Source organism: Poecile atricapillus, chromosome 5 (assembly GCF_030490865.1).
Source record: "Poecile atricapillus isolate bPoeAtr1 chromosome 5, bPoeAtr1.hap1, whole genome shotgun sequence".
Classification (NCBI taxonomy): Eukaryota; Metazoa; Chordata; class Aves; order Passeriformes; family Paridae; genus Poecile; species Poecile atricapillus.
This window is the reverse complement of record NC_081253.1, coordinates 7374666-7386864: the sequence shown is the minus strand read 5'-3', so window position 1 is coordinate 7386864 and position 12199 is coordinate 7374666. Positions and strand designations below refer to the sequence as shown.

At 43.0% G+C, this 12199-nt stretch overlaps 1 protein-coding gene across 1 annotated transcript in view; it reads left to right on the top strand.

Moving 5' to 3' along the window:
• The first annotated feature begins 1109 nt into the window (after nt 1–1109).
• GPR39 (G protein-coupled receptor 39) overlaps nt 1110–12199 on the top strand; it is a 74485-nt gene continuing 63395 nt past the window's right edge. Inside the window, exon 1 of the mRNA XM_058840483.1 lies at nt 1110–2247. Within this exon, the coding sequence (XP_058696466.1) occupies nt 1380–2247 (868 nt within the window). The 5' untranslated portion in view covers nt 1110–1379. The remainder of the gene's footprint in view (nt 2248–12199) is intronic.

The following is a 12199-nucleotide window of genomic DNA, read 5'->3' as shown; positions in this document are numbered from 1 at the left end:
TACAGTGATAACCACTGAATGTGAGGAGACTGCTTAATAACAACTTCCTAATGGTTCTCTTTTATCATGAGCTGCAAGTGTCACATGAGCTTGTCTAGTTAATAAAAATCACTTTGTGAGCCCACTGTTCTTAGATTTGGTACTGGAGCAGATCAGTGTACTGGGCCTCTCTCTGTTACAGCTGCAAAAGCTGTACTGCCATTTTGCATTGAAATTTAAAGGTTTCCTAATCCATATACACACCCTCTAATTAAATGTTTCCAGGGTTACCTTGGGAGCCTTCAGTGCTGTGGTTTGAAACTAAAACTAAAGATTACATTAAATTCTTTCCCCCTGGGGTCAGACACAGGAGGGGGGAGAACATTTGCATCCCTGCTACTCCAGAGTATTTGAAAGCACTGGCATGGCTGGGATTACTGACTGTTATTTCTGTTATCTAACATGAGAAGATGGAAACTTGAAGGGAAACAATTCACGTGTCTAAATCTAGAGCCCATCTTATTTTATAACTTTCAAGAAGCCTCTTTAGAGTCTAACCAGTTATGTTAGGAAGCTACCAGTTCAGCAGCAGCTGAAAACCAGAACCTCCTGTTGATGTAAATCAGTCTCAGTCTCAGAGGCTCCATGAGCAGCACTGCAGATGCTGAGGTCTTCATTAAAGGAAATGTGAAGTAGTGAAGCATGTGGGCAGTAGCACATAAAGTAATGAACTCTGAAGCCCAGTGAATCTTGAACTCATGAGGAGATACTTTCTCTTCAGCACCATTCACACATTCAGCCTGACAACCAAACCACAGCTTTAGGAGAAACACCTCTTCCTGTGACAGGAAGTGAATTTCAGATATGAGGGACTTGTTTTTTGTTGGTTTGGTTTTTTTTTTCCCTCTCTCGAAACCTGCTGTGCTGCCAGTGACTAAGGATAGCCAAGATTTTGGTTAATGGTTAACAGAGTAACCACACAGACTCTGACTTCCTTCTGCTGGGGCCAGGACCAAAAGCTGCTTTGCTTGCTGGGGAACAGGCAAGAGTGGAAAGCAGAGCAGTTCCCACCGTGAAGGACTGGAGAACAGAGGCTTCACCCTGTGGAGGAGGAGGAGGAGGCGGAGGAGGAGGAGGAGGAGGAAAATCCAAAAAGAGTAAGAGGTGTTTGCTATAAAGAAAGGTAAGAGCTGAAACACTTTCCTGTTTAAGTTACTGAGTCAGAGGCTGTTGCTCACAAGCCAGCAAACCCCACAGGTGTGGCTGGATGAGACACGCTCGTTATACCTGACTGCTCGGACATGTGTGGCTTGGGGACAGGGGCAAAGTGAGGCTCTGGTTGCTGTGAACTTGGAAGTTGGAGAGCGAAGGAGAGAACTTCCTCCACCCTGGGACTGCTCATGGAAGGAGAGACACCCACTTCAGACTGTTCTCATCTCATTGACCACAGCCATGTCCAGGAGTTTGAGGTGGCTCTGTGGGTCAAGATCACCTTGGCCTTAGTTTATGTCTGCATCTTTGTTGCGGGCCTCTTGGGCAACAGCATCACCATCAAAGTCACCAGGATCCTGCAGAGGAAAGGCTACCTGCAGAAGGAGGTCACTGACCACATGGTGAGCCTGGCCTGCTCCGACCTGCTGGTCATCCTGCTGGGCATGCCTGTGGAGTTCTACAGTGCCATCTGGAGCCCCTTTTCCACCCCCAATGGCAACATTGCCTGCAAGCTCTACTGCTTCCTCTTTGAAGCCTGCAGCTATGCCACCGTGCTGCACGTGGCCACGCTCAGCTTTGAGAGGTACGTGGCCATCTGCCACCCCTTCAAGTTCAAGGCTGTGTCGGGACCCCGCACGGTGAAGCTGCTCATTGCCTTTGTCTGGGGCACATCTGTCATCGTGGCTCTGCCCCTGCTCTTTGCCATGGGCACAGAATATCCCCTGGAGATCATCGAGGGCTACCAGAGAACGAGTTCCTGCGTCAAACCTACTCCCAGGCACTACATTCCTGAGCTGAAGCACAACATGACCATCTGCACCAGCCTCTCCACCAAGTGGACTCTGTTTCAAGCCAGCATCTTCAGCGCCTTTGTTGTGTACATCATCGTGCTGGGGTCTGTCGCCTTCATGTGCCACGGCATGATGAAAGCCCTGATGATCCACAAGGCAGGAAATGTGGCAGTGAAGGGTGGACTAAGGCACCAGGAGCAGTACCTGAGGAAAAATGAAAGTTCAGAGGGCAAGAGCTCCAGGAGACAGATCACTTTATTCCTTGGTAAGAGCCACGTCCCACTCTGCCTCCCCTCTCTCCCTTACCCCCTTTCCACTTGGGAAGAAAGCCCAGAAACCTCCATTTATGTCTCACCAAGCTCTCGCAAAGGGTTTGAAAGTGGTACAAAATGATGGATAATACTTTTGGTCGTGATGATGCATTTCAAGAAGCCTGATGTTTCTGTATGTTTTTGATTTTTTTTTTTTGTCATTAGAAGAGGTGGGAGGGAAAAATAAGGAAAAATCCATTTACTGGCTGCTATTTCTGTTGGATTTTATTATATGCCTACATGCAGCAATATGGGTGACAGGCTGTTGCAGCTTGACCTTTGGGGTAGCAATAGGCAACAGTTGCCTGGATATAAAGTAGCTCTACTTGGATGTTTTCCCACTGAATTACAAATAGGGATGTATTTAGTAAGGCTGCTGATGGGAGGGAAGACTGTCTTGCAAGATCTCAAGCTTGTCTCTTTCTGCAGGCATTTCCCTGTTAATTCAGGATGCTCCTTGGGGAGTTCTTAGCTTCAGCAGTTGTGGCTGTGTTGCATTTGAGCATTAAGGAAGCTGGACTGGAGAGCTGATTCAGTCTCACAAATCTTTCTGTCTCTGTTTGAAGGCCTGTAACCCTGAAATTATGTTTGATTCTTATCTCTCTTGCTGCATTTGTCAGACAAAAACTAATCAAGCTGTCATTTCACCAGCTTGGAATCTTTCTGGGCAGTGATCCATGCAGTCTCCACATTTGTTGATAGTCTTACAGGCACCCTGAATCATGCCCTGTCTGCATTACTGTTAGTTCCTCTTTTGTTAGGTCGCTTATTATGATGCTGGGTATAATAAATGAACCATCTAGAGTAGGAATGCACAGCAGATCTGGTATTTCTGTGTTGCTTTTTGGTGCTCTGACTGATTTGGCAGAGAGGGACTTGAAATTCGTGGGTCTGTCCACTTCTACAACTTTAAGTCGATTAGATTTTGTATTACATTTTTTTCTCTTTTTCAGTTGCTTTTTTTCTGAGGGTTCTCTACTTCCTCATCTAGTCCTGCTTTTGCCATGGTCTGTCACAGGACTTGAGGCTGCCATGAAATGAAGAAATCATCTCACAAAGTGAGGGAGGCCACACCTGTGGTTTGTTAAAAGTTCCTCACTCCAGTGGCAGAACAGATTTCTGGGGAAGAGCCTCCCCAGAAATCCCTGTATTTAGTGGAGCTAAATACAGCTGTTGCACAGAGCAGAAAAAGAGATCTGTTCTTCAAGTGCTGCTTGGGGGATCCTTAGATATGTGTGGATCTCCCTCCCCTTGTGCATTACCACAGCTACATTAAAGCCAAGTCTAAGAGCCAAGTCCTGGCCAGGTTGACAGAAAGTAAATTGCCTTGACTTCTCCTCCCCTTCTTGATTATTCTTCCTGGTACTCTAGCATGGAATAGGCAGATGCAGTGCTGCTTGCAGAAGTGCTGAATGAATGAAAGCAACTGGTTTGCCCTTTGTGATAAGGGAATTTGCCACCCAGTGTGTCTGACACTTCACTGTACTCTCAGCTTTCTGGAGCCAGGAGATACTTGTGTGAATTCCCCAAAATTATTTCAGTGGCAAGACACTTAATACGAGTCTTGCTAATTTACTTGGCTTGGGGAATAAATTAATAAACTGAGGAGGAAGAAACTCCGGCTTGCATTTCTGAGAACAATGCAAAGCAATTTAATTTGGAGATTTCATAAGAGTGGTGCTTTAGGGCAGTTTTAACCCAGAAGAGATGAACATAAATTGTTTACAAATCGCTGAATTTAAACATTGTGATTTAGAAGTCCTCTTTGTTTTTCATTTAACAGATGGGTCAAATTAAAACCAATACTTGCACATTCGCAGCATATTTCACTTTTAATGTGAAATGTAAATGACAGTATATAGCATCATGTCTTTGTACATCTAACAGCAATAAAAACAATTTAACATTTTCTTCTGGTTGTTAAAAGTGATAAGTTCTATAAAATGGAGATTAAAATCATAAATCTGACTACGAGAAAAAGCTAAATAGAGGATGACATGGGGAGGAACTACTGCTTTTTTAGTGTCATGTTATTGTGTGGCACTTGAGAACATTCATGGAAATTAATTGTAAATGCTGAAAGATTACTTGCCACAGGTGGTATTGATGCTTGCAGGGGGAGCTCTGGATGGGGTGACACCTCTGGGTAGCTGTAATATATCTGAAAATATTTGGCTGATGACTCTCATGAAATGCAAGCTTTTAACAGTATTTAAAACCTCTTCATATGCTTGATGCACCCTGACAGGGATCAATTTAATCTTTGTGGCTACTTGGTCATCTTTCTCCTATGGCCATGAAGGCAGGGGTCACCTAAATGGTCACAAGGTGCCACTGGGGACCTCTTGTCGCTCCAACACCTGAGCTGAGGTCCCTGCACTGTAGCAGAGAACTCTCAAGAGAGAATGAGTTTGGAGAGCATATATCTTATAATTATAAATATTATAAGTGGGTTTTACCAAACACAGAAAGGGAATGTAAAAGAAGGGGTCTGTAAAAGAGAGCTCCAAGTAATGCAATAATTATAAATATTATGAAAAGAACGCTTCCATAGCAGAAAGTAAGTCAAGAATCTTTAGGAAGTGTTAACACTGGGAGAGGGGATGAGCCTCCACAGAAGCTGCTGGAGGGAAAACACCACCAGCAGTGCCTGATCACTGGCCATGGCTACACCCTTCTTAACCTGGTCATTGTCCAGAAGCACTTTTGTACAAAAACAGCTGTGTGCTCTGTTGTCACACTGCATCTGACTCACCTCAGCTTGCACCCTACAGCAAAGTGAGTTCTGGTGATCCCAGCTGAAAAAGACATCAGTTCTAAAGCTTCTGTGATGTTTCCCTTGGCAGCTTCAGTTTGAGTTTCTCCTAAAAGCCTTGATCATTTTGCATAAAGCAGCCTCAAGCCTACCACAGTACAGACATTGAAATAAGAGTCCATTTGTTCTGCTACATCCTCTTTCTTTGTATTATACACTTCCACTTGGCTCTTTGGAGCAACACTCCTCTGTTTCCACAGATCCTCTGAGTGGGGCTGCTGGGCATGGTGGGTGCTTTGCCAGTTGACCTCTGGGCAGCATTTTTCTGTTCATGATGAAACATCCATCTTTCCTGAGATGTTCCCTCCAGAAAAGAGAAATATCAAAGCAATCTGGCTGCTATGGAAGTGTTGGTAGAGGTGCATTAAGGCACTGCTGTAGCTGCAGCAGTCTGCAGGAGCCAGAGCTGAGCTGGAGGCCCTGTTGGTACCAGTCCAGCACCACCAGCTCCCCTGGGACATGAGAGGCAGGAAATTCCCACTGCTCTCTCTTTCCCACCTCTACAGAACTGCAGCTTTTCTGCTTTGGGACTATAATGTAGGATGAATTTTTCCTGGACAGCAGATATCTCACAGCTCTTTTAATAAGCAGGCAAGGGAATTTGTTATAACCCATGGCAGTGCCTGCATCTGAGAAATGCAGTGTAGTGGTGGTTTTTAAATTTTTTTGTCGTGTAACACTTAAGTGTGTCAAATACATTGAGTGTCAACCTGAGGGCAGTGGCAGTGGTGGCTTCCTGTGATGTGGTATGACACAGACAGCTTCAGGTGTGGTCTGCTTTACAGGGCAAGAGCAGCCAGGGGCTTTACTGAGGCTTTGGTGCGTGCCATGCAATAAAAGAGAGTCCCTGTCTCTAAGGAGAAAAAGAAAAAAGAAAATGGGCAGGAGGGAAGGGTTGGAAAAGCTACATGGGAGGAAGTCAGACCTGAGCAAAGCCACACCACTTTTTTGGTGGCTGTTGTTAAAACAATGGCAGGCTACTCTGTAAAAGCACCAAAGCCTCTGTAAACACCACAAACAGCTGTACCAAGCCATAAGCTGAAACTAGATAAAACCTTGACTCAGAACTTCAAAGGATCTCTTAGAACTTGAGATGGAGCACCATTTTCTTCCCATATACTGCTGCTGGCAGTTTAATGCTCTGCTCAGAATAAAGGTATTGTGTGTAGGAATAGCCTTCCTAAAGATCATTAAAGAAGTGCATTTTGTAAGGCACTTGGCAAATTTCAGGAGACAAATTACTTCAGAGTACTTCAAGTAGCTCTGAAAAATACATGGTTGTCATCTAGATATGACTCAGGCACAGTGTAATCTGACAATAGTAGGACTTCTGTTACAGGAAAATTAGATGCTTCTTCATAGTCTGGTTTGGCTGGTTTTTTCCCCTACTGAAATAGGTTAGGGTTAGGGATAGAACAAAACTGGAAAGGATAACCTAGTTTATGAGATTCCAGAACACAGCTCCAGCCCATGTTCTTTAAACTCAGCTTTACTGACTCCTCTTGATTCATCTCTTTAATCATTCCATCGAGCTGCCTTTCTTCAGGCACTTTGCTGCAGATGTGTCTGAAGATGAGTACACTGTAGGCTGATATGATTTTAATCTCTCCATGTTTTGTATGGTGATTCCATCCACGTTTTCCTGAGCAGGGCTTTGAATTCCACAAGAGAAGCAGGAGGCTCAGTGCCCTGAAATGGGTGGCAGGGGCTGAGGGAACATGAAACATCCCAACAGACCAGGGCCTGGCCACTCAGTTGTTTGGGGCTTCCACCCTCTGTAACTTGTGAGTCTTTTCTTTTAGGTCCTGTTTCTTGGAAAAGTGATAAAAGCAAATTATTTTCCTGCTGGTGTTCAGTAAAATTTGTCTTCCTCTTCTTTGCAAAAGCATTAACCCGGCGTCACGGCAAAACCAATCAGAGCTGTTGAATGCTGGTAGCACAAAACCGAAGCTCAGCTATTCAACAGGTGACAATGGAAAGGATGCAGTGAGGGATGATGGCTTCTCAGGGCAATTGTGTACAAATAATCTCCTCTGAAGAGCGGGGGAACTTCTGTCAGTTAAAAAAAAAAAAAAAAAAAAAAAAAAAAATTCACAGTAAAATAGATTCAAGGCAAGCTTCCAAAATCCAGACATCTGTATGTTCAGGTTTCCCACACAGCAGTTTAAAAAGGAACACAGGGAGAGCCCAGCATAATTTTCCTCCCTATTGTACAGAAAGCAATTTATCTACTCCTGCTTTTAACTGGACTCATGTAATAGAAGATTGTGCTGTCGGCATAAGTGGACAGTCTTCCTTTCCTCCTACACTGAGGGATGGCAAAACAGCACCAAGAGAAATAGAATCGAAGAATAGGGACTAATTGAGGCCAGCACCCCCAAGGTACTTAAGATTTTTGTAGTTTTAATGGAAAAATCAATGTGTGATTACACTTTGCATTAGAGTACTTAAAAATTGCTTCAGCATGAAAAGTCTGTAGCTTGGAAAACAACCTCACTCCTCAAATACTGTAGTCAGAGGCTCAGATTCATCACTAATGTAATTCACACAATTCCCCATATACAGTACCTTGGCAGATAGAGTCTCTGGGGACACCTGAGTGCTGTTGCTGCATGAGAAGCCCATGAGGACAATGAGTGCTTTGCTGGAGCTTTCTTAAAGCTGTGGCCACTCTGTCTTTCACCTGGTGCCTACACAGAAGCTGGGATTTCACCTGGTCTGTAGGGACCTACAGGTTTTGACTCTTTATGCTTCAGGATCTGTGCTGCCCAGAGAATAAGTGCACAGCTAAGATTCCTGAAGAACTTCTGCCCTATACTTACAGCTGCCCAAAGACTTTAAGCCTCACTAAGGACCATTACCCATGTCGGCCTTAAACTTAATATTATTAATTTCTCTCTCTTTCCCTCTTGCAAGCTGTAGTTAATAAACCCAGTGGCCCTTGCTTGTTTTGGCACTCCTAGGTAAATGCTAAAAGAAGGAATTAGGGAAGTGCAGGCAGTGTCCCTCACTGTGGTAACATGAGCCAAGAAACAGGCAGGGGACTGCTGCCTTTGGAGTTGAGGACAGGCTGTGTCACCTCAGCTTCTGAAGAATACACTCTATCATGGCAAGCCCTCCCCAAGACATGTTTTCTTACAAGCCCTGGAAAATGTCTTTTTCTTCAGTGTGGATAAGAAAGCAGGAAGATTTATTTCTCTCAAAGTGGAGAAACACAGATGTTGCTACAGGTATGAAGTGGATTTAGGGAGATGCCCTCAGACAAACACAGCAGCACTGCAATAGGGAACCCTGTCTCATCAATTTTGGTCTTATTCTTTACCAAGAATTCTTTACCAAGAATATTCTTTACCAAGACCCTTATTCTTTGGTCAAGAGATTATTGTCTTAATCATTAATTTCCCAGTTTTTCTCTGTTTTCTTGCTCTCTCTTCTGAGCAAGATGCCATCTCAAATGTAGATTGCTCTTGCAACTCCCCAGTTTCAGTAGGTAGGAGTCATTTGTTGGAAGTTCACAGATAATTTATTGGAATCTTCACCTGTGAAAGCTAAATGCATTATCTAATCCTCTGTTGTTTCATATTCAAATTATGCCACATTTCCCGTAATTAAATCTTTTGTTTTCCTATCTGATGTTGGGGCCATTATCTTTTAACAATGATTGCAAGCCTGTGAATTTTAATGGGGAAGAACTTTAATATCTGTTCATTTGTTAGTGAAGCTTTCAATTTTGTTATTTATTATCTTAATTAATGACACAAAGGGGTCGAGTGCACCCTCAGCACATCTGCAGATGGCACCAAGCTGAGTGGTGTGGTTGGCACACCTGAAGGACAGGATGACTTCCAAAGGGACTTGGACAAGGCTCCCAGGCCAGGTTAGACAGGGCTTGGAGCAACCTGGTCTGATGGAAGGTGTCCCTGCCCATGGCAGGGTGTTGAAGCAAGAGGAGCTTTGCAGTCCCTTCCAACCCAAACCATTCCATGATTCTGTGATTATGTTACATAACCTCTTGGTTTACTGGAGGCAACTTTGTGTAAGAAACTTGAGAACTGACCAATGCCTTAAAGACTTCTTCCTCTCATTGTAGCAGGTGAGTTCCTAAACCACTGAAGATGAACAGTGAAGATTTCAAGTTTAAATTTGGCACAATGTGCTGTAGCAGTGTTTCAGCCTTTTTTGAGGGCATCATAAGCACTCTTATACTGCTTAGGTGAGAAAGCAGTAATCCTTCTGATCTCTGCTATTCATGGATGAGTAATATCAAGGTCAGAATATTATGGATTAAATGAGTCTACTAAGAACCTTTTAATCTTCTGAATTGTGACTTACAAGGAAAGGTGAAACTCAAAGAGGTCTGGTACTGTGATGAGCTAACTTTTCCATATTTCCTCTTAAGCTGTCTGTAAGCTTCTCCTTGTTCCATTAAATTCCTGTTAAAAGCACCCAGCATTTTTGTTTTTACCAATTTTTAGGATGAGGAATTTAGGTTGAAATGCAGCTATGAGGTTAGAGTTGGGGATCCATCAGCAGGTGTATGTTGTTACAGAAACATGCAGTGAGAGTTCTGCGAGCACTGGGAAAGCACTTAACAACCACAGTTGTTACACATGTGTAACAATTACCAGGAAACTAAACTTTAATCATCAGTATAAAAACAACAGGGGTGCATTAGAGAAGATAACATTTCTTAGCCATCCATCCTTGTCCTCAGTGTAAATGGCTTTCTTTTCCCATGTTTGATTAGGTAGCATCTGCTCCAATCTCTAGCTGAACTTTGCAAAAGAGCTCAGCCCCTTTCAGAGGGGAGTGTAAATATTTTGTTCCTTTTCATGCAGCATTTCTGCAAATCCACCTTGATTTGCTCCTCCATATATTACTGCCAGCTTGCTTTTTGTGCAGTGTAATGATTGTCTTCCACAGCTAAATGAGCAGCCACCTCATGCCCAGACTTTTGTTTTTGTGGTATGTCTGATATAGTGCTGCTGAAGGTGATTTTGATTTGAAGAAATATCAGAAGATCTTGATTGCTCCTTCATAACCAAATCCCTGGAGTTCAGTATGTACATATGCCTTCTATTAGATTGCTGTAACTGCAATTATTATAGTCCTTTTGCCATAAGGCACAAAACTTGAATTGTGAAACTCACTGTTGTGGAGGCCAGATGTAAGAAGGAGCTCCTAAAGAGGTTAAGTGTAACCTTGAAGGATTGTGCTGTCAAGAACAAGATATAATCTCTACTCTAGAAAGTCCTGATACTGCTGGCTGCCAAGATCTCGGTGTGAATAGAACAGGAATGTCCCTTGTACCTTCTCCTGCAGATCTCTATGTGGAATCATCACAGAGAGAAAATAATGGGCAGATGAGTCCTAGGTCTGTCCCAGTATGTCTGCTATGAAACTTCCTGTATATGCAAAACCAGACATGTAATCTGTCTGCTTTTAGCCAGGAACATGAGCTTTTTAAGATGGTAGAACAAAAATTTTGAGTAGACAGGAGTAAAAAAAATGGTTGAAATGCTCTCCCTCAAATTTTGGTTATTTTTCCCTATACCCTTCTGCCCCTAAACTGTAAACTTTTCAAGAAAAAAAAAAAGGTGTTCATGTGTTCATTTCTGGGTGTGTTACTTCTGTTGTGTGTACACCAAAATGTCTCATTTGATAAGCTCTAGTCCTTGCTGAATTTTAATTCCTGTGCCTCACATTGTCTCTTTCTCCAATAACTACAACTTTTGAGCTGCCTGAGTTTGAAAATAAAGCTGACATTTGTCCCATAAAGACACTGAGAATGAAGGTCATCACCACCTGAATCTCTTACTAATGTTCAAAGATATCTATAGAAGAGAATTCTTGAATCTGCTAAGACCAAACCAAAAGAAAAGTTTTAATGTAGCTGAAGATTGCCGTACGTCAGCAACAGCGTACACAGATATTCAAACAGCCTTTCTTGTGAACACAACTTTTAACATGTCAGGTTTTAACCATTAGATAAGAACCAACGTTGTGTGGTGAAGGTCAAACAGAAGTCCAAAGCAAGCATGCTGGTGCTTGCCCTTGTCCTTCAGACAGTGAAATTGCTAAAAGCCTTCTGGCTTTCTGTCACACATTTACTCAACAGACCTTTCTGATTGCTTGAAAGAAATTCTTGCCTAAAATGGATGAAATGGGTTGTGTCACAGGTGTTCAAAAGATTGTATTTAAGGGATTGTTTTGTCTTGAAAGCCAAAATACCTAAGCCCTAGTGCTAGTAGTGATGACATCAACTTCTGCCAAAATGTGTAAAAGTATGTATTGGCATTTTCAGACCTACACAAACTTTTGATATCTTCGATGATGATTCTAGAGGGGTAACACAGCTATTAAGTTTAATGGTTTAGAATATATTTGTTTTTAAACTTTTGGAAAACTGCAGTGTGTAACTACCCATATTGAGGTAGGAGGAAAAAAGCTACACAAGTGGCTGGAGATGGAGAGACAGATCTTTAACAGAAGCTGAAAAGATGTTGCATTGTTTAATGTAGCAAACAGAAGAATACAGCTGGCTTTGAGTTATCTGTAAGTACAGTGGGGCAGGGAGTGCAAAGGAAAGAGGAAGATCTGGTTTGGAAACCCTGCAAAAGGTGTTCAGAAGCAGCTGTCTGCAGAGTGACTCTGGGCACAATCATTCTGAGCTCCCTGTGCAGTGAGTGAAGCCTGGCACTCTTGCAGTGCATGTTCAGACACTGCCCAAGGAGCCCAGCCTCTTTAAGTCAGGTTATGTCAAGCAGTTTGCAATTGCCTCCAGCTGCAGGGCAAGAATGTTCCCTCCAGCCTGCTCACCTTCAGCTTAGAGACTCGGGTCTGAAAGTTGTACTACCCTTGATTAAGTCCGAATTTAAAGAGCTTTGAATCCATGCTGACTATAGATTTTCTATAAGAACAAACAAACAAAAAAACCCAAAAAACCAAACCAACCAAAAAACAGCAATAGAAGAGAAAAATGAGAAAGTTCTGAAACTGCAGCCTGCTGGTGTGGTGGGCACAAAGGGCCATCCCCCCTCAGCTGGATGTGCCTGTGGAGGTTTGTGACTATCCCTCTTCTTGCCTTCAGT